The sequence below is a fragment of the Periplaneta americana genome, unplaced genomic scaffold (assembly GCF_040183065.1).
Source record: "Periplaneta americana isolate PAMFEO1 unplaced genomic scaffold, P.americana_PAMFEO1_priV1 scaffold_19, whole genome shotgun sequence".
Classification (NCBI taxonomy): Eukaryota; Metazoa; Arthropoda; class Insecta; order Blattodea; family Blattidae; genus Periplaneta; species Periplaneta americana.
In genome coordinates, this window is record NW_027185500.1 from 525,132 (window position 1) to 547,963 (window position 22,832).

The 22,832-nt window shown below is 35.5% G+C and overlaps 1 protein-coding gene across 1 annotated transcript in view; it reads left to right on the forward strand.

Moving 5' to 3' along the window:
• LOC138693725 (uncharacterized) overlaps nt 1-22,608 on the forward strand; it is a 45,123-nt gene extending 22,515 nt beyond the window's left edge. The window contains exon 3 of the mRNA XM_069817549.1: nt 21,847-22,608. Within this exon, the coding sequence (XP_069673650.1) occupies nt 21,847-21,983 (137 nt within the window). The 3' untranslated portion in view covers nt 21,984-22,608. The remainder of the gene's footprint in view (nt 1-21,846) is intronic.
• The last annotated feature ends 224 nt before the right edge of the window (nt 22,609-22,832 follow it).

The window sequence follows — 22,832 nt, forward strand, 5'->3', positions numbered from 1 at the left end:
CTTAATCATCAATATAATAAACATTAAAACAAAATCTAAATCAGTTACATGAACATAAGCCATCTATAACACACAATAAAAACAGAGTCAGAACAAAAGTCCACGACCTATTGATATACCCTACACACGTGATATGACCACAGATGTTAAAGTGTGTATAAATAAACTTCATAAAAAAAGTTACCAACTGAGAATAAGTAAAACAGAGAAAATGTGATTATGGGATTTTTAGGTTAGGTAGGACAAATTTAATTTCAGGTAAAATTAATAATAGGACCTCAGAATGGCTCGAAATTAACATAGAAGTAAAACAGCAGTCTCTCCCTCCTTCTGTTTATAATGCACATGAATTACATTCTTCAGGAATTGAGACAAATGCGACATGGTCAGTTTCAGGTAAACAGAAATTTGAAAACAGTTTCATTGATATTTGCAGATAACCTACTTTTAATATCATCTGCAGAAAACTATTTACAATACTCAGTATATAATTTAAACATCATTGCAAAAAAAATATAACGTGGAAATAAATACAGGAAGGCCTTCTGGTGAAAATAACCTGTCCCTAGTAAAATATGTGTAGATGGCAAAATTTTAGAATGAGTCAATGATTTTACATATCTTGGCTACAAATTAATATTTGATCATTATTTGGATATAATAAGCAAAATTGTAAAGTACTCCAAAACTATGAAATAATAAACAGGATAATGAAACCTTCCCTGGTACAGAAAAGCACTAGAATACGCCTTTAACAAACGTTGTATTCTGTTATGGTAGTGAGGCATGGACTTTAAGGTGGATGGAAGAATGCATGAGATTTATGCAAAGAACAGCATGATATACAAAATGAGATCATAAACGCAAAGACGAAGTAATGGAAGAACTCGGTCTGGAATCAGTATTCTATTTCATACAGAAATATTAGAACTGGATGAGCCATTTGCAATGTGTGAGATCCCACAGAATTCCAAAAGCTATGCTTCACTATCAACCCCATGGGAAAAGATCTGTGGGACATCCGATAAAGAGTTGAGGAGAAAATTCCTGGTTATTATGAGATTGTAATAGTTGACATGGCCTAACACTTGTATAGATGATGATGATGATGAAGTCAGGTAGGTAGAGGTGTTTGTTGTGCAGCAGCATGGTGTGCTGGTTTTGGTTTTTCCACACCCATACTGCATATGCAAGGAATTTCCCACCATCGATTACAGTTAAGGGAAAATTATTACGTGCTGAAAATAAATTCTAAATATTATTGTTTTTACAAAATATACTAATTTGGGGCTTTATGCCACAAAATACTGGAATATGCTACAGTGCATGCTCAATAGTCCATTATAGGGGAATGTCTTGTGGTATCGGACAGCAGCTGGTATCGGACAAACTCAGTTGCCAAACAGGTGCTGCCATAAGCGGGAATAGGAAGTAACTAACAGATCCGGCTGCATGCTGTTCGCCACATTTAGTCCAGCTGTAGTGTTGTTTGTGTGTGGTTAATTCTTTTGTTGTTGGTGTTGTGTGTAGCCCTGCAAGGAGTTAAATTTGCCAGCAAGTTTCTGGAGTAAAAGTAAGTCGAGTTAGATTTTAAGCACACTGATTAAAACAACATATTTTACTCTATAAACTGCAGTGTTAAAATCCCTTGAACTTCAAAGCTGCTCCTTCAGACATTTATTTGTTACTGCGCGTCATTCAGGTGGTATCGGACAATAAAGTGGCGGGCAGTATCGGACAGTGAAGGTCGTGATCCATGCATTGATAATAATGGCTCTGCATTTTATTTCAGGAAAAAAAAAAAGGGAAAAATAACAGGAAAATGGGAGGAAGAAAACATGGTATTGGCTGTACATAAAATACGTAACAAAGAAATGACAATAAGAGAAGCAAGTGTTCGTTTTAATGTACCCAGAAGTACTTTAGGAGATCGAATTAAAGCTCTTGAAGATGGTAAGGTAATCCCTTTGAAATCATGTATGGCCAATAGTGGGACTTTTCGGAGAACTTTTACTGACGAGCAAGATGCCGACTTGTACAATCATATAAAGACAGCCACTCATGCCACTAAATAAAAATGAGTTTTTAAAACTCGCTTACCAGTTTGCAGAGAAACTAAAAGTTGTTCATCGTTTCAATACTACAAAAATGATGACCGGGAAGGAATTTTATTACGAATTCATGAAGAAACATAAAGATCTGAGCTTAAGGATGGCAGAATCAACCAGTTTACAGAGGGCAGCAGGTTTCAATAGAGAGCAAACAGACAGAATTTTTGATCAGCTAAGTGATCTGATGGGGAAATATTCGTACAGACCATCAAGAATATTCAAAGCAGATGAGACTGGTGTGTCTTGTGTCCACAACAATCACCTCAAAGGAAAAAAACAAGTGGGAAAACTAACATCTGGAGAGAGGGGTAAGAATGTTACTGTCCTTTCAATAAATGCTTCTGGTGATCAGTACAGTCCACCAATGTTTATCTTTCCACGCGTGAGAGTTGATAATGACTTAACAAAAGATGCACCAGTGGGAAGTGTTTTTGATGGCCAGCCAAGTGGGTGGATTACGAAAGAAGGCTTCCTCAAATGGATGAAAAGTTTTGTAGACAAAGTGAATCCATGCGAAAAAAAGCCCTGTTCTTTTGATTGTGGATGGGCATGCCAGCCATAAGGGTCTGGATGTGGTTTTGTACGCAAAACAGCATCATGCTCACATGCTTAGCCTACCACCCCATACTACCCACAAATTGCAACCGCTTGATAGAGTTGTGATGAAACCTTTCAAGAATGCTTATACTGAAGCATGCTCTTTATGGATGAGAAAATATCCTAATCTGAAAATTGGTCTCAAGGACATAGCTGGATTGGTAAACCCTGCACTGCATTTCGATCTTTGGCACCTCATCTCAGTGGCGTATACTGGTTAAAGGGTTTGGACTACCACTGCCCCCATTATTACACAAAATATATTTTAAAATCCCTATAATAAAATTCCTTACATATTTATGTGAATTCCAGACGTCTTGATTGGGACGAAAATACGTTCATGACTTCGTCATTGAAATTACAGTTGGGCCACTTGCAAAGTTTCTGTAGAAATGACTTTTCAATGGATATTAGTGCCAAGCCGGATAAACGTTCTTGTGTATGAGTTGATCTACAGTAGGATTTTATTCTCTTCAACGCAGAAAATGTTCTTTCTACCGATGCTGACGTAGCTGGTATTGTCACAATTAATGTTGCCAATTTAAGGACTTCAGGAATAACTTGGTTCAGCTGGTTTTCATATATGGCAGATAATATTTCGTGGATAGGTTAGGTTTGTTCGAAAAATCAAAGACTTCTGCTGAATATATTACACTTAATTAATTTTTCAAACATACTTGATCAAAGTGACTGTTATAGGACTGAAATAATTTGTTTAGTGCCTCATTCGGGAAGTTTTCTCTATAAGCAAAAAATTTTTGAGAATCTAGAAGATGTGTGAACTGAAGCTTTCCATAATCAGAAAATCTGTCAGTAATTTCCATTTGCATACGATCTAGTATGCTGTAGTACAGCTGCCTGTATTTCAATTCATCATCTCCTTTTCTTCGCTTTAATGGTGGTTCCATTGTATTGGCTGAAGAATTTTCATTTTCCATATTACTCCATGTGGACGGAAACCCATTACATCTGAACTCGGATATAGTATTTTTTTAACTTTGATACCTCTTGCAAGTAGTATGCTATGTCTAGACTTTTTGTCTGAAGAATATTGTAGAGCACATCTGTATGTGCGAACACTGTAGCATAGACTTCAAGAAGAAATATATTCTGAAACTGTGTGAAAAAATTAAAATATCCTTGAGCCTGCACAATTACATCATCATCATAGTTTTCTTCAGAGTCATTACAAATTATATTTTGAAAGAAAGCAGTCCGTTTTTCTCTGTATTCCTTTACTGTATTTACAAGCCGAGATGTAAAATTCAATCTAGTTGGTGCTACTTTTGGGAGTTTCTTGTTCATAAATTCCTTGAGTTTTCTGATCTTTTAGGAGATGATGAGAAAAATGCAGCTAAACCCGACGGTGTTTTGAAAAAAATGCGGCATTCTGGAATGGATGAAGTAGTTTTTTGCAAAACTAAATTGAGAACATGGCTGTAACAATGGACAAATAGTGCTTGAGGATACTTTTCTTGAACTTTTGTTTTTAAGCCATTAATATTTCCCGCCATAACTGAAGCACCATCGTATGTCTGTGCAATTAAGTTATTGCCGACATTGTATTCTGCTGTAACACCTTCCACATGCTGAAACAAAGCAGCAGCAGTTTTGTCCGATCTGACATTTGTGAATCCTATAATCCGTTCTTGAACATTGGCAGTACTGTCGACGTATCTTAAAACAGTGGGCAATTGACTCTGATTAGAGCAGTAACTTGTTTCATCAACAACAATGGCCACAAAAGGTTTTATGTTCTTTATCATAACCCCACTTATAGCAAATATTAAGTCATTCTGAATTGCGGGAGAAGTACTGCGAAATACTGTTGAACTCTTAAGATGATTGGCCAGTAAATGGTCAAATTCACTTAAGGAACTTAAATATTCAATATAATTTCCTATATTGTCTGATTCCACACTCTCGTTATGACCCCGAAAAGCCAATTCTTGTTTTCCTAGAAAGCAGACTGCGTTAATAAGACGCAGTAAAATCTCCCGATTTTTTTTTTTCACAAGAGCATTGTGTTGGTTGATGTGTAGAGCTTTTTGCTTATCTAGCTGTAAATCAATTCTTGTCTTCCCAAAGTTTGCAAAGTTCATGCTACTACAAATATGAGCTTTTGATTTGTCGTATTCTAGGACTGCCGCTCGAAGGGAGTTCATATAAGAAAACCCCTCTTTTGACCACACATTAGTTTCGTGGCTAAATAACAAACATGGCCAGCAAAATAGTTTAGACAGTTTAGAAGTACCACACAACCAATTCCACTTACCATATGATGTTGAAGTGAAATGGCGTGTGTACTCACGCTGTTTTTCTTTTACATCCATGGACAAATTTAACTCAGGAGTTGGTCCTTCCATTTTCACAATTTCAACTTTCTCGTTGTTATGTACGACGGTTAAAAGGCACTTTTAATAAACCTTCTATTACACAGTCATTTTCAACACAAACCTCTCCAGAAACTTGTTCTGCCATATTTTTCACAATATCACTTAATTGGGAAATTAAAATTAATAATTTACAATTAATATAACTCTTAGACACTCGAACAAATCACAGATTTAAAATAATGCACTGCAAGAACACAATCACATTCATGAGCTAGCATGCTAAGCGTATTGTTGCTTCGAGCCTGCGAAGAAACCGATCACGAGAGCGGCAACTCGCCCGGCCTACACTGCACGATGGAAACAGAAGGGAGCGGGGGACAGGCAGTTGTGCGACAGGACAGCATGCGCGGAACGATCACAGGCTACCTCACGTAGCAAGCGGTTTCTCCAGCGATGCCGCCTTGACAACTTGTTTCTTTTTGTGAGCAGAGAGCGCATATAAATCTAACAATTACTTTAATTTTAATTACTATGGTAAAACTAATAATACAAAATTATTACATTATGTTATATTATAAACTTTTTCTTTTGTAATTTCCTTGGGCTACCGCCGGTAGCCCCGGTAGTCCGCAAAATACGCCCCTGCCTCATCTCATCATATTGTACTGGTGTGTTGTAAAATCTGCCTCCAGGAAAAGCGCCAATGCTTCTTCTTCATCATAGCATCATGTAACAGAGCTGCTAGTTGATGCCAATGTCCAGCTTTTTCTAATTTTGAAAGCTCTAGTAGATGTTTTATTCATCTCCTCTTAAAGCCTAGCATGGTGTTCACTGCCAGACTCGCAATACTTCATTTTTGCAGCAAATGTTAAACTTTCCGCACTTTCTGCAGATTTTCTTACATTTTCAATTTTTCTACGCTTAGGGTACGGCCACACGAGCTACATTTGTCGCAGGTTTTCTGCTACAAATGAAGCTGCCGTAATTGTCGCAAAATGGGTGGCCACACGGGCGCTACAATTACTGCCAGTTTCTGCGTTAAATGTCGCTACGTGTGGCCACATGACATGCCACACGTAGCGACATTTGTAGCAACTTTCTGCGACAAATGTAGCTGGAATTATAGACCGCATTGAGTTAAATGGAAGCGGCCACACGGAGCAGTAAGTGTAGCAAGTTTGGCGCCGTCTGACATGTTAGATCTATTCGTGACCAATAATTTCCCACCTTAAACGAATTAACATTGTTGTTAGTTACTGGGAATTTCTTATTATAAAATACATATTTTTAAACTTTAAATTTATATTAATATTTATTTCCGCTTTACTAATTCCCAGAGGAGACTCAGCGAGTCAAAGAATATACATGTCAAAAGACTTTTATCTACTAACTGACAATAAATAAAGAATAAATATCATGCAAAAGAAAACAAAAAAATTGTAATAAAAGTACAAACAACCGTGTAAAATGAATGGTTATGCTTTAATATTTTAGGAATGAGATAGAAAGCGAAAATCAAATGTCATGTAAAGAACACACAGATTAAGACTTTAAAAAGAGTGAAATAACAAATCAAAGTTATTCATTTTACAGTAGAGAATTACAATAATTTAGCGCAATGTAAATTTACAAATGCGTATGGATACACGCGTAAGCTAATTTTAATTACTATTTTCTTAATCTTATTTCTGTTTTTTAGTTACTTCACCAGAAGTTACAGATTAGACATGCTCTTCCCTTTCCAATACATGAATTTCTGAAGCATCTCCAAGTAAAAAGGAGTTTTAAACATGACCCAAAACACAACTCAAAGAGGCAATCTGTTTGTAACATATGTGAGAGATGTCTTGTAAAAGAATTGTCTTTTTTTTTACCAAATGAAGTCGCTGTGAAGGGTTTACTGGTACGCTATTGTATAGATTTTATTATCGAAGGAAACCTTTGGTCGAAAATGAAAGAAAAAAAAATGTGTACTCTCAAAGAACGGTATTTTGAAAAGGGTCTAAGTAAATACATCTATCATAAAAGTTCTCTTTTTCTTGGTTTTGCAGAATTCTTATTGGACGTTGCGACAATTTAACCTTGACCCTTATATCCCAAAATACAACTCAAAGTGAAAATGTCTTTATAACACAATAATATTTATAAACAATACTGATTTGTGATGTCTGTCCTGCAAAAGAATTGTACGTTTTTTTTTCCGAACAAATTGCTGTGAACGGCTTGCTAGAACGCTTTTGTATACATTTTATTATTGAAGAATTCTTTAGGTCGAAATTGAAAGAAGAAAAATGTATGTACTTTTTAAAGAAAGATATTTTGAAGAGAGTTAAAAAATAGGGAACTTAGCCTGGACTATACATAAGCGAAGCAATATTTATTGGCACCGTATTGTTAGTAACAAAATTTGTTATATATATTGGCATCGTATTGTTATAAATCTGTCATGATAATAATTTTCCATCTAAAAGTCAATCTCCCTCCCTACTTCACTCCCTCATAAACACAAGTTAATTCTGTTGATATGATTACATATACATACTGAGAATTTCAACCATTAAAAAAACGGGGTTTCCTTCAAATTTGAGAATGCCTTTCTCCCATTGTAGACCTACATCTTAGCCTATAGAAAATAGAGTTTACGTCCTCTTAAACATGATAGATCACGTTTTTCAGATTATTAAATTTCGGGGGAGGGGGAAACTGAAATGTGAATCTTAGGGTATGTTACAGTTTCATGTCTCATAAAGTTTTTTTACCAACAAAAGAAGATTTTAACGCTAAAAGATAAGCTGGGTGGTACAAATTGCGATATCTTATAGCTAATTCGAGAGACAAATTTCACTGCACTCATCAATGTCACTTGTTTTATTTTTAAATACATTAAGCCTGAATAAAATGCCAAGCTGTTGTATGCCTGGCTGCAAATTCAATTACCAGAAAGGAACTTAGTGGCGATATTTACTTTCCTTCTGGTGAAGTAACAAAAAAACAGGAGTAAGATTAAGAAAATAGTATTTAAAATTAGCTTACGCGTGTATCCATACGCATTTGTAAATTTACATTGCGCTAAATTATTGTAATTCTCTACTGTAAAATGAATAACTTTGATTTGTTATTTCACTCTTTTTAAAGTCTTAATCTGTGTGTCCTTTACATGACATTTGATTTTCGCTTTCTATCTCATTCCTAAAAAATTAAAGCATAAACATTCATTTTACACGGTTGTTTGTACTTTTATTACAATTTTTTTGTTTTCTTTTGCATGATATTTATTCTTTATTTATTGTCAGTTAGTAGATAAAAGTCTTTTGACATGTATATTCTTTGACTCACTGAGTCTCCTCTGGGAATTAGTAAAGCGGAAATAAATATTAATATTAAAGTTTAAAAAATATGGATTTCATAATAAGAAATTCCCAGTAACTAACAACAAAGTTAATTCGTTTAGGCTGGAAAATTATTGGTCACGAATAGACCTCATGTCAGACGGCGCCAAACTTGCTACACTTACTGTTCCGTGTGGCCGCTTCCATTTAACTCAATGCGGTCTATAATTCCAGCTACATTTGTCGCAGAAAGTTGCTACAAATGTAGCTGCACGTGTAGCCACCCATGTCGCTACGTGTGGCCACCCAACAGCAGTAAATGTCGCAGAAAAAATGGACCCGGACCCATTCGAGTTGCGACACGACCTTGGGATGCGCCAAACTTGCTACATTTACTGCTCCATGTGGCCGCTTCCATTTAACTCAATGCTGCCTATAATGCCAGCTACATTTGTCGCAGAAAACTTGCTACAAATGTAGCTCGTGTGGCCGTACCCTTAGACTTACTACTGTTCACCCCAAACTCTGCCTGTGGTCTTCTTTTCTGTAGAGTAGGTTTCACAACATTTAAACCACATACAAACCACATACAAACAAACATACTGGCACATGACTGCATCCTCATCACCGATTGGCTCTTTTGTTGATAGAGAATTTTGAATCTAACAATTATGTAAATTTTACGCTCTTCAGGGGATTTTGAAACTAAACCCAATTTTCATCGCTCTATTTCAGCCGGAATGGGTTGGCTTTCAACTTCAATATTTATACCATGGTATAAAAACATGAAAATGTGCAAAAATTGCGTTTAGAGGGTTTTGAATCTAGACGACTCTTATATTCACTCTGCCTTTCTCTTTCATTATTACGTACGCCTGGTCTTCTTCCTCCATATAATCCAGCTCCATTGTTACGATTACGACTATTATCAGAGTCTAGTATATACAGTCACGAAGCTCAATACATAGTAAATATGCATCCATAGATAGTTGCTAACCACTAGGATCGCTACTATCGCCTCATTACAGACAATGCGAAATAGTACCTGCACAGTCTATTTTTCCTACTACCCTCTTAAACTCAAGCTTCGTGACTGTGCTATTATTATCAAACTGTCACAGTGACAAATTTATCTTATTTTGCCACTAATTAATATCTCGACAAAAAGTCTACACATGTTCTAAAATTATTATAAAAACTAGCCGTACCCGTGCGCTCCGCTGCACCCGTTAGAAATAAATATAAAGTAATTACATAATTAAAATAGGACATTTGATCCAGGGAACATTCGTGTTTGATAGAAGGATAAATCGTTTAATATGTTACTTAATTTAAATTGCAACCAAATAATTAAAATGCGGTCATTTTCGTCCAGAGACCACTCATTGGTGCAATGATAATTCCTTTAACATGTTTCTAATTTTTATTACATGCAACCATAATTTAATGAACATTAACATCATTTAGATTTAATGTGTATACTTTATTTTACTTGCAAATCAAGATTTTCAGGTATAACTCCCTGTAAAGTTGATTTGAATAATTTCGAGGGAAAAATTGTTCCGGAGCCGGGTATCGAACCCGGGACCTTTGGTTTAACGTACCAACGCTCTACCACTGAGCTACTCGGGAACTCTAACCGACACCGATCCAATTTCTCCCTCTACATCCACAGACCTCAAAGTGGGCTGACAACCGTCAAGCAACCAACTTCGAGTGCACACTAACTCCGTGTGACTTAAATTGTGGTTTTCTGTTAACGAACAGTGACGTGTATTATGCAAATCAAGAGGAAGAAATTGGATCGGTGTCGGTTAGAGTTCCCGAGTAGCTCAGTGGTAGAGCGTTGGTACGTTAAACCAAAGGTCCCGGGTTCGATACCCGGCTCCGGAACAATTTTTCCCTCGAAATTATTCAAATCAACATCTTGATTTGCATAATACACGTCACTGTTCGTGTATATTGGGGGGAGATAATTAAGCCTCGACTGGACAAGCATATTATTTTAAAACACTACGGAAAAAATGACAAAATTTAGAAATTACTGAGGACAACGAGGTTTACGATTTTAATACAGTACATCGTTTTATGACCATCCTTCCTTATCCATAAATACAAACAAAATAAATCGTGTAATACAGCGCTTCTGAAAGTTTGGAATTCTGTGAATCATAAATTGTATTTAAATAGTATTTTAAAATTGGAGAATACTGCAAAATGTATATAAAGTCACAGAAATACGAATCAATAAAAACATAAAACATCACCAATAATAATGTTATTATGACATAATCGTAATATTACAAAATAAATAATAATTATATTTCATTATTATTAATATCATTAATACTATCAAAGATCTAAAAGGAAATATAATATTTATCAGTTTCATATCAGGATATTCTGCTTATGTATTCATGAACATAAATTGCCTAAGAAGGCTAAATGCAGAAACAGAAATGAGACTATAGCTTTCCGCCCTAAAACCATATAATTGTAGAAAAAAAGTGTGTATCCTTTAAAAAGGAACATATTCATCCCACTCAACAAAACAATTTAGTACGGGATTTTATTCAGGTTTAACCGTAAGTAATGTCATTAATTTCAAGGGGTTAGTATTTGAAACAAAATAGTTTAATAGCATTTTGGTCGTTTTTGCTTCCTTTTTGAGAGAAAAAAATACTGTATATGAACGATTTCATAGCGTATTTTGTAAAAACTGTTGAATTACTTCGCAATATTATCGGTCATTTAACAGAGCGGTGTATTATGGTAATAAATGATTTAAATTATTTTATTTTAGTTTTGTCCTTTAAATGTGCAGAAATTTCATCCGAACAAATGTAAGTTTTCGTTCTGCAAAGGAATTTTAAAACGCAGTGCACAGTGACAACGATGTAAAGGTTAATATTGCCTGCAGAGAGGCACAGACACGTTGTCGTAGGCCAAGTACCTGAACAGCTGGGGTGTTCGAGACGACGCACAGTGGTCTAGAATGCAAATTTAGCGGGACATGTTAATAACTTTTCAGCTACCTGACAGATTTTTATGAAATTTTACACAGTAGTTACAGGTAGCATATATGTTTTGTATGCAACCTCTCGTTACGTTGTTTTGTATGCAAGCTCTCGTTACGTTGGTATAAGGGGAACTACCCCTTATAGGGGGGCGCATTTAGACAAAATTAGAAACTTTTCTCCTATCTGACAGATTTTTATGACATTTTACAAAGCAGTTACAAGTAGCATATATGTTTTGTATACAAGCTCTGATTATGTTCGTATAAGCGGAACTACCCCTTATAGGCGGCGCAATTAGACAAAATTAGTAACTTTTCTCCTATTTAACAGATTTTTATGAAATTTTACAGAGCAGTTACAAGTAGCATATATGTTTTGTATACAAGCTCTGATTACGTTCGTATAAGCGGAACTATCCCTTATAGGCGGCGCAATTAGACAAAATTAGTAAATTTTCTCCTATTTAACAGATTTTTATGAAATTTTACAGAGCAGTTACAAGTAGCATATATGTTTTGTATACAAGCTCTGATTACGTTCGTATAAGCGGAACTATCCCTTATAGGCGGCGCAATTAGACAAAATTAGTCAATTTTCTCCTATTTAACAGATTTTTATGAAATTTTACAGAGCAGTTACAAGTAGCATATATGTTTTGTATACAAGCTCTGATTACGTTCGTATAAGCGGAACTATCCCTTATAGGCGGCGCAATTAGACAAAATTAGTAACTTTTCTCCTATTTAACAGATTTTTATGAAATTTTACAGAGCAGTTACAAGTAGCATATATGTTTTGTATACAAGCTCTGATTACGTTTGTATAAGCGGAACTACCCCTTATAGGCGGCGCAATTAGACAAAATTAGTAACTTTTCTCCAATTTAACAGATTTTTATGAAATTTTACAGAGCAGTTACAAGTAGCATATATGTTTTGTATACAAGCTCTGATTACGTTCGTATAAGCGGAACTACCCCTTATAGGTGGCGCAATTAGACAAAATTAGTAACTTTTCTCATATTTAACAGATTTTTATGAAATTTTACACAGCAGTTACAGGTAGCATATATGTTTTGTATACAAGTTCTCGTTACGTTGATATAAGGGGAACCACCCCTTATAGTGGGTGCGCAATTAACAAAATTAGTAACTTTTCTCCTATCCCATTAGCGCCCACAGATACCATTTTGTATCAGCTTGCACTATAAGTGTAACGTTGTCAGTTCTGACCCCTGGTATTTTAGGGGTTGAATCTGAGGGTCATATTTTCTTCAGCGTGAAGTAGCAGATGCACTCCAGTAACAATTTCACAGATGTGAGTTGTTAGTGAGCTGGGTCAGTCTCAAGAGTGTGGACGTGGTTGTGAGAAGTGAAAATCATGGACGTTCAATACGTGTAAGCACAATATCATCCTTTTAACCTTGATTATCTTTCTAACGAATATGTAATATGTATTAACAATGAGTCAAAGAAGAGGCATGCAAATTTTAAATGTAAAAAATATAAATAACTTTTATGCAACAATATCTTAAAGACCACGATACCATATGGTATCACTGGGCGTTTATAACATCGAGGCATGTATACGTGTATCATATTTTCTAAATGTTATGTTGTGCCTAATTACACAGCATAACCGTAAATTATATAGACTCTACAATCATAGACATAAAAGTATGGTATATTTATATATAATTTAATTGTTTACTTACATATATTTATTTATTTATTCCAGTGATGGGTTGACACTATCCGAGTTTTTAGATATAATAGAAGCAAATGATGACGTAGCAAATAAAACTGAGGATATATTTATTGTGCCACCAGACGTCCATGTTGACACTCTTGAAGATTCAGCAAATGAAGATGACGGAGGAATGATATATAATCTAACAGGACGTCAGTTACTTGCTGCAGCTGAAATACGCTTGGAGGAGATTATGAACCATCTGAAATGTCTTGTAGTGGCGCCTCACTATCTGTACAACCTACACAATAACGACGACGACCTCAACAACAAACATGTAATTTGATTGAACAAAGTTTAGCCACTTCTAGTGTCATCTTACCATCTTTGCGGTCTACAGAACAACAGCAGCAGCTACAACAACAACAACAACAACAACAACGACGACGACGACGACGACCTGAACAACAAGCGCCTGATTTGATTCAACAAAAAGTAACTGCTTCTAGTGTATTTCCACCATCCATACAGCCTACATAGCAACAGCAGCAGCAGCAGCAACAACAACAAAAACAACAACGTAAGCAACAAGCACCTGATTGGATTCAACAAAGAAAAACTAACCCAACTACATATGACTGGATCGAAGGTGATTTGAAACATTGTAATTTTTCATTTCCTCCTGCTGACTATACACGCTTTTCAAATATGTTATGTGTTGACTTATTTGAAGAGTTCTTTGATGATGAGACACTAAAATATCTTGTCAAAGAGACTCAGCACTATACACATTTTCTAACTGAAACGGATCCTCAAATTACCATGTCAGATTTGCGGTGTTTCTTCGGTATTTTGATTCTAAGTGGGTATAATACTTTGTCTTCTAAAATGCTGTATTGGGAAACTCATGAAGATGTAAAAAATACCATGGTCAGCAATTCAATGAGAAGAAATCGGTTTCTCCAGATACAGAGATTTTTACACTTTGCTGATAACACAGCACCGAATAGTGAAGATAAAGTGTGGAAAATTCTCCCACTTATGGACAGACTAAAAAAAAAATGCCTGGCTAATTTTGTACCTACTGAATCATTATCTTACGTAGCAAACCCGTAAGGTTTGGGTATAAAGTGTGGTGTCTAAATACTAGTGATGGATATTTGGTTGATTTTGACTTGCATCAGGGCAAGAGCGAGCGTGGTGACAGTGATTATGACAGTTTATTTGGCAAAGCTGCGTCTCCATTAGTGCTCATGCTGGATGAACTACCAACCAAACGTGTACCCTTCACCATTTACATGGACAACTTGTTTACAGGAGTGAATTTATTCGCTTACCTGAAACATTTAGGATATGGTGCAGTTGGTACCGTAAGACAGAACAGAGTACCAAAGTCATGTCCATTAGCTGATAAGAAAGTTTTCTCCAAGGAAATCAGGGTCAAGTTTCAGCATATTATTGAACACAACAATGGTATAATTTTTGTGAGATGGATGGATAATTCTATTGTTACAATTGCATCAAACAGCACTGGACTTGCCCCAGTAGGAAATGTGAAGAGATACTCACTGAAAGACAAGAAGAATATTATGGTACCTCGTCCAGACTGCATTGCAAAATACAATTCCAATATGGGAGGAACAGATATCATGGACAAAAGGATTGCGCAATACCGTATCGGTATTCGATCCAAAAAGTGGTATTGGTCCATTGTCACTTGGCTCTTAGATATGGCCGTAATGAACTCATGGTTTCTCTACAAGAAAATCCACAAGGGAACATCGCAGCTTGACTTCCGAAGAGAAATTGTCCAAGTGTATCTAACGCGCAATAGTGTCCCACAGAAATCTCCTGGAAGAGTAAATCTTTCCCGACAAAATTTATCAGATTTGCGATTTGATGGACTCAATCATTTTGTTGCTCACTGCAATAGAAGATGTGCTGGAGAAGAATGCAAGTAATTTGGCCGGACAATGTGTCAGAAATGCAATGTAGGCTTGTGTCTGACCTGTTTCGCTAAATACCATACACAATGAACTGAATGTAGAATTTCAAGCCTCATTATTGTAGCATAGGCTATCTTTGTATTTTTTGTGTAATGATAGTAGTGTAAGCGCCCAGTGATACCATATGGTATCAGCTAATATCTAATAGATTATATTATCTTTTTTTCAGAAATGTGGCTTTTCCTTAATTCTTACATCCTAAATACGATAATTTCATAAATATAACAAAAAAATTGAATAACTTTTTTTCTGGGTGCTAACGGGTTAACAGATTTTTATGAAATTTTACATACAAGTAGCATATATGTTTTGTATACAAGCTCTGATTACGTTCGTATAAGGGGAACTACCCCTTACAGGGGGCGCAATTAAACAAAATTAGTAACTTTTCTCCTGTTTAACAGATTTTTATGAAATTTTAAAAAGTAGTTACAGGTAGCATGTATGTTTTGTATACAAGCTCTCGCTACGTTGGTATAAGGGGAACTATCCCTTATAGGGGGGCGCAATTAAACAAAATTAGTAACTTTTCTCCTATTTGATAGATTTGCATGAAATTTTACAAAACAGTTACAAGGAACATATATGTTTTGTATACAAGCTCTGATTACGTTGGTATAAGGAGAACTACCCCTTTTAGGGGGCACAATTAGACAAAATTAGTAACTTTTCTCCTATTTAACAGATTTTTGCGAAATTTTACAAAGTAGTTACAGGTAGCATGTATGTTTTGTATACAAGCTCTCATTACGTTGGTCTAAGTGTAACTACCCCTTATAGGGGGGCGCAATTGGACAAAATTAGTAACTTTTGTCCTATCTAACAGATTTTTATGAAATTTTATACAGTAGTTACACTTAATACATTTGTTTTGTGTACAAACTCTGTTTACGTTGGTATGAACAGAAGTGCCCCTTACAGGGGGATGCATTTAGACAAAATATTATGGGGGGGGGGGGAATATAACATTTTAGGTACTATTGCACCTTTTGGACACTCCGAAAGCTTATTTGGTACATAATTAACAAGCTGTCATCTTGAATTCCCTGAATTATACTGCGGAAGCAGATTCGGTTCACAGGTATTGAAATAACTGCAACCGAGAAAAATTGCACTACTGCACCTCGAAAGAATAGTGCTAATAAATTATTACTTCCGCAAATCTGCGCAGCTTAAGACTAGATTTTAAATAGAGGTAAATAGTGGATGAAGTGAAAAAAAATCATTTTTGGACGAACCAAAGGGGGTTTTTTTTTTCTCTACCTTAGCAAAGTCTGCACTCAATGGTTGTATTTATATTTTGTCCCGTGTCCATTCATGCTAATTTGACATGCTATAATAACATTAAATGTAACAAAAACAAACAGTGTTACATACCCAAAGAACTACTTGACATGTTGATACCAAATATGAATGGAATCGACCACTTACAACAGAGTTACAGCACAAGGAAAACGGCAGACTCGCGGCGCTTGCTGAGTAAGAATGCTGGGTGGCGAAATGTGGCATGTTACCGGCTTCTTATCTCGCTATGCAGCCACCTCCGCTGATTAAGATTATCAATTCAGTGTTACTCAGCTATATAGGAAAAATAATTTAAGGGTTTAATTTCATTTTTTTACATGTCATTTTTCTCCATTTGTCCTCCTAAATATGGATTTTAGACCACTGCGCGACGGTTGAGAAATGTAAACATAACGCACACGACTGATTTTGAAGACGTCTCGGGAAGTTTGATTCCTTGGATGTAAGTTTACCGGTTACCTCTTTAAAATATTAAGGTGGGAGGGAAATATTTCTATTTGCCTGAATAAAATGCTTGTAGCACGACAAATAGAGTTTTTTTATATAATTAAGTTGATTTGTGTGACGTAAAATAAGTTAATAATTTTTTTCGCATTGCTTATGTTCACCGAATATTTAATTGAAATTAAATTGAAAGATATATATTATTTTAATGTGCCGAAGTACATATGATATTTCCATGCAGGTATTCTGCGTCATCATACGATGAAAGAGTAATGGAACGGAGAAAAATTCTCTCCGGCGCCGGGATTTCAACCCGGGTTTTCAGCTCTACGTGCTGATGCTTTATCCACTAAGCCACACAGGATACCCACCCCGGCGCCGGACAGAATCGTCTCAGATTAAGTTCCAACTCTTGGGTTCCCTCTAGTGGCCGCCCTCTGCACTACGTCATAGATGTCTATGAACGTAGGACTGAAGTCCACACATGTGATGAGGTGCACTCATTATGAGTGACTAGTTGGCCGGGATCCGACGGAATAAGCGCCGTCGTAAATTGAAAGAGTTTAAAAATCTTATTATTTGTAATTTTGTTCGTTTAACATAAAATAACAAATCATATTTTTATTTTTGCCTGTAGAGTTTTAAATGTTGTAAAATCTTGTTTTTACAACGTGAACTAAGTATCATTATTGTGTTAGTTCTGAGAATATTCAATTGAAATGGGAGTGTACAAATATTTCTTAATCTTTTAATTTTATTCTGAAATAAGCGCACGTTATTGTCTGTGCGCTCTGAATATTTAATTAAAATTAGGTTTTAGAGTTTACTTTCAATTTTTTTTTTATTTTGTTTAACGTGAAGTGAGCAGTGTTCATTCCCCTTTCTTTAAGACAGTATAATACAAAATTTAGACTCTATATCATCAGTATTTTTCTTATAGGTTTAAAACAATGTACGTGGCAATAACCTGCAACTTCCCTGTTCGTAACAAGCCAGGTGAAGGGATTGTTCAGAGCAAGAGAGAATTACGTGTACTTCCTATTGATTACACAGCGTTGCACTATCTCGTAATTCTTGTATTTTAATATTCACATTTTTATGGTAAACTATTCAAAAGACAGAAAAATTGTATTTGACTTCTTTTGTTGCTCTTTACTAAAGGAATTATCCACCAGAATTAATGACATTACTTACGGTTCATATTGTACAGGGTGATTCAGACCACCCGTAACAGTCTTTTATTTCGGAAACTAGTGCATTAAAATTTTCCAGAAAAAAATATTTATCACTAAACCACATGTGAACTATCACTTGAGCTTAATTTCATGAGTCAACTCTAATAGGAAGTAGGGTCAGTGGCGTATCAATTTAAAATTTCAAATGGGAGTCTGGGTCAAATAGGGTACCATTTGATAGAGCGCTTCAAAACAAACAACTTTCATAGGAAACGTTTTTATTAATTCATACTCTTTCAATGAGAAAACGTACGAAAACAAAATGGGTGATTCGAACCACAAGTAAGTCGTTTACTTCGGAATCTAGTGCATTAAAACTTTCGAGAAAAAATATTTATAACTAAGCCACATGTGAACTTTCACTTGAGCTTAATTTCATCAGTCAGCTTTAAAAGGAAGTAGGGTCAGTGGCGTATCACTTTCAAATTTCAAATGGGAGTCCAGGTCGAATAAGGTTCCATTTGATAGAGCTCTTCAAAACAAACAACTTTCATAGGAAACGTTTTTACCAATTCCTACTCTTTCAATGAGAAAACGTACAAAAAGATAATGTCATCAAAATAGAGAAATGTTGCAAGACAAAAATGTAAACAAGACAATTATTAATGTTGATATTTTACTGAAAGACTGGACAATTCCATTAATTTTTATAAATGTTCAAACTGTCTGCCGTTCTGAGCAGCACACACCTGTACTCTTCCTCTAACACTGTCAGTGACTCCTAACACTTGGCGTGGTCAAGTGACTGGCAGGTCTCCCGGATTCGCTGTTTTATGTCATCTCTTATTGTGGGACAGTCTTGATAAACGATGTTTTTTTAATCGTCCCTAAAAATAGAATATTGTCAGGTAAAATCTGATGGTTTCATCGCTGTATTCTTTACACAGATGAAGCTATATTCAAGAGCAATGGTGATGTCAATATCCATAATGGTCACTACTGGTCTCAAGTCAGTCCTCTCTGACTGAGAGAAATGGACAACCAGCACCGGTGGAGTGTCAGTGTGACATCTTCGGACACTGAATGATTGGACCTTATTTCTTTGAAGGTGCTCTGAATAGTGTCATGTATGCTGACTTCCTGAAGAACATCCTCAACCAACTTTGGAGGACGTACCGCTGGCAACACGAGTAGTAATGTGGCTTCAGCAGGATGGTTACCCAGCTCATTTCTCTTTGGTGGCACGTGATATAGCCAATCAGCTCTTCGCTGGGTGATGGATTGGGAGATGCGGTTCTGTGGCATGGCCAGCACTATCTCCTGACTTCAATCCTTTGGATTTCTATTCTTGGGGACGGTTAAGAAATATCGTCTATCAAGATTGTCCCACGTGACAGTTATTTACTTAACAAGGCCCTTTCATTTAAATTACTTTAAACAGGTGTATAACATTAGATAAACTTCTAACTCCATACAGAAAATATGTGCGGGTCATTCCATAGTGACACACGTAACATTTTTTAAGTACCTAACTATGATCTTCACAGGATATTTAATTAAATACTTAGTAATTCATGAAAAAAACATTACTGTCTTTTAACATAAGTATTCCTAAATATAAACACAAATTCTTAATGAAAAGGAATAATTAATAGTGCAAAAAATATTAAATATTGTATGGTGTGACACACGAACATTTTCTTGCCACTAGATTTATTACCAAAATGGAAAATGTTCATATTATTGTGCCAAATGACATAAATGCATTCAGTTGTTTTCCAAACAATTAAGACACTTGTGTAGTACATGTAACTGCTAAATCACGAAATTAAAAAAAAAACTAACAGTGCCATTAAGAAACAAAATATTGCAAATGTGTTGTGACACACCAACATTTCTGTCATGTTGGTTACTAATTGTTTTAAATGCACTATAAATACATCACTTCTTGTGGAAGACTTATACACTATGCCTACGGTTCTTATTATACAAAACAACACTATATTGCACTAAAATACACTTTTAAATTGAAATATCCATGGTTGTTTACAGCCATATGTGGTGATATTTCCTGTGTAATGTCATGTGACGAATATACCAATATGTCAACCATTTGTAGTACTTCCCTTCCTTGGACATCACAGACACTTTCAATTCTTCGCCACCACAAGATTTTGTAACTTCATATGTAGCCTATTTTTGACGTCTTTTTTTTACTTGGTCATTTAACGACACTGTATCAACCAGTAGGTTATTTAGTGTCAATGGGATTGGTGATAGCAAAATGGTATTTGGCGAGATGAAGCCGAGAATTCGCCATAGATTACCTGACATTCGCCTTATGGTTGGAGAAAACCTCGGAAAAAACCCCAACCAAGTAATCAGCCCAACTCAAATTCCTGGAAATACTATCAAAAAATGTTCAAAATGTATTAATATGTATATCAATAGAAAAACTAATATAGATTTAAAAAGGCCTAACTTTTAGATTTGCTAAATGATACTTAGGGTAAAATAATTAATGTTATTAAATAAAACGATTTTAAATTAGTATCAGAAATTTAGTACCATTTACCTAATCTGCAAATAATTACACCAATTTATTTATACACAGGCTTAGTATGGTGGCTACCTATTTACGATATAAATGTACTGCATAAGCTTGTTTTTAATATGAAATAAATTAACATAAACCAATTTTTTAAGTTTTTAATTCAAGGAATTAAAAAAATAATACATATTTTATACGAACTTTAGGCATAAATTGTCTTATGCTAATTTTAGGCCTACACACTATATTTTTACAACAGTTGTTGTTTAGTCTGTCCAAAGACAGGTGTGAACCTCACAAGTGATACCAAGAAGGCACCACTTATGAGGCAACTAGGTCAGGAGATAATGGGATAGCATGGCCAGTTCCTTTCCCCCTTACAACAGTTATGGAACACATATTTTCAAGAGTGTTTAACTTACAGTTTATGTACTTTGAAAAAAAAACGCACACACAATTATCTAAATCAACAATAAATATTTGAAATTCCACTGCTAATTATGTTTAGACGTAAAGACTTCCAATAACAACAAAACTTGTAACTGGATTTTAGGATAAACTTTAGTAACACACGAACATAACATTTTTGTTCGTGTGTCACAGTCATTGTGTTACGTGTGTCACGTGTTTTTCTTGTAGAATACGTACATAAATCAAAATGTTGTCCATATAAGAAGTTGATTGTTATGTGATGTTTCTCACTTTTATATTTATGAAACATGAAAAAATGAAATGGTTTTGAAGAAATATAAACAAATGTCCATTTGAGCGTGACACACGAACTCTCAACATTTCTTTGTAATAATTGCAATAAAGCACGAAATAATCATTGTATTACGGATTCTATGCATTGTAATTATTAACGAAGGTCCGCACTTCATTATTCACTGCATTTAACATACAGGAGTAATGATTTATTTGCCTTAAATGTGCATTCAAATATGTGATTCTAGTAGATAATTTCGCGCTCTTAAACCACAGACTTCTTGGCGCTTTTCCTCCCATATACGTGTTGTTACACAATGAGTGTTATCAGATTCAAAAAATTCGGATCATAACGAAAAAAATGACATATAACAAGCAGAGATTCGTGAGATTTTTATTTTTCGTGAAAATGTGGCATTTTCGTGGAATGGCCCATGCAGAGAAGAGCCTAACAGCTCAGCCACTAAATCTTACAGAGAGGACTGGAGAAACGGGATGCGATATAACCATTCGGCTGGACAGTAGCTAGCAATCAGTGTATTACGGAGATTTTAACTCAGAATTACACTGCCTTTTAGATGAAGAAGAAACAACTGGCCCGATGATGGTTTATGCTGCCTCTCAGACCTCAAGCAGCGACTACTTGGAGGAGATCGACAGGCAGGAGATGATGATCAGGAAGGAGGGGCTGATGAAGCTGGAGGTGCATCTGTAAAAAATATGAAGGTACAGGAACTGTTTACAAGCAGAATCCTTGGATACGCAGAGTAGCGCAATCAGCTTGTTGGCCGCCATTGTTATTCCATTTCAACACGCTTGGGACAGAAACATTTAAAGCAGGGCCGGGCATGAGAGCGGCTCCATTTAGTCGGCCAGAGCTGCTCTCGCTCCACAAGGCACTTCAATTCCAAGCCAGAGCAGAACGCTCACGCAGTGGCGGACTCGCATTACAGCTACCTTCCCTGCATTAATATAACAAGAGCCACGGTTGTTCTAGTCATTCAGTCTGTCAGTACATAATAGTTTATATGGATATTACATCAATCCATTGTACAGTACAAACTTTATAACACTCTTATTAATGAAATAAACTTCGCTCTATGCACACACACACACAAATCATTAGGCTTATTTACATAACCCATACGCACATACTGCAATCTCCTCACCACGGTTCTACGAGACAGGCGTATGGCTTCCACTTTCCCTACTTGCTGTGGATAGAGTTCACCTGCCAATATAATTAAACATCGCTTGCTGAATTTACCTTCGTTGAATGTTTTCAATTCCCTTGCAATTTCGTGGCAAATTTTGTAGCTAATTCTCATAGCCGATTCAATAAGTGCATTATTATCCTGTTAATACATAATATAATATAATATAGTATAATATAATATAATATAATATAATATAATATAATATAATATGATATAATGTAATACAATATATGATATGATATGATATGATATGATATGATATGATATGATATGATATGATATGATATGATATGATATGATATGATACAATATAATATAATATGACATGACATATGATATGATGTGAT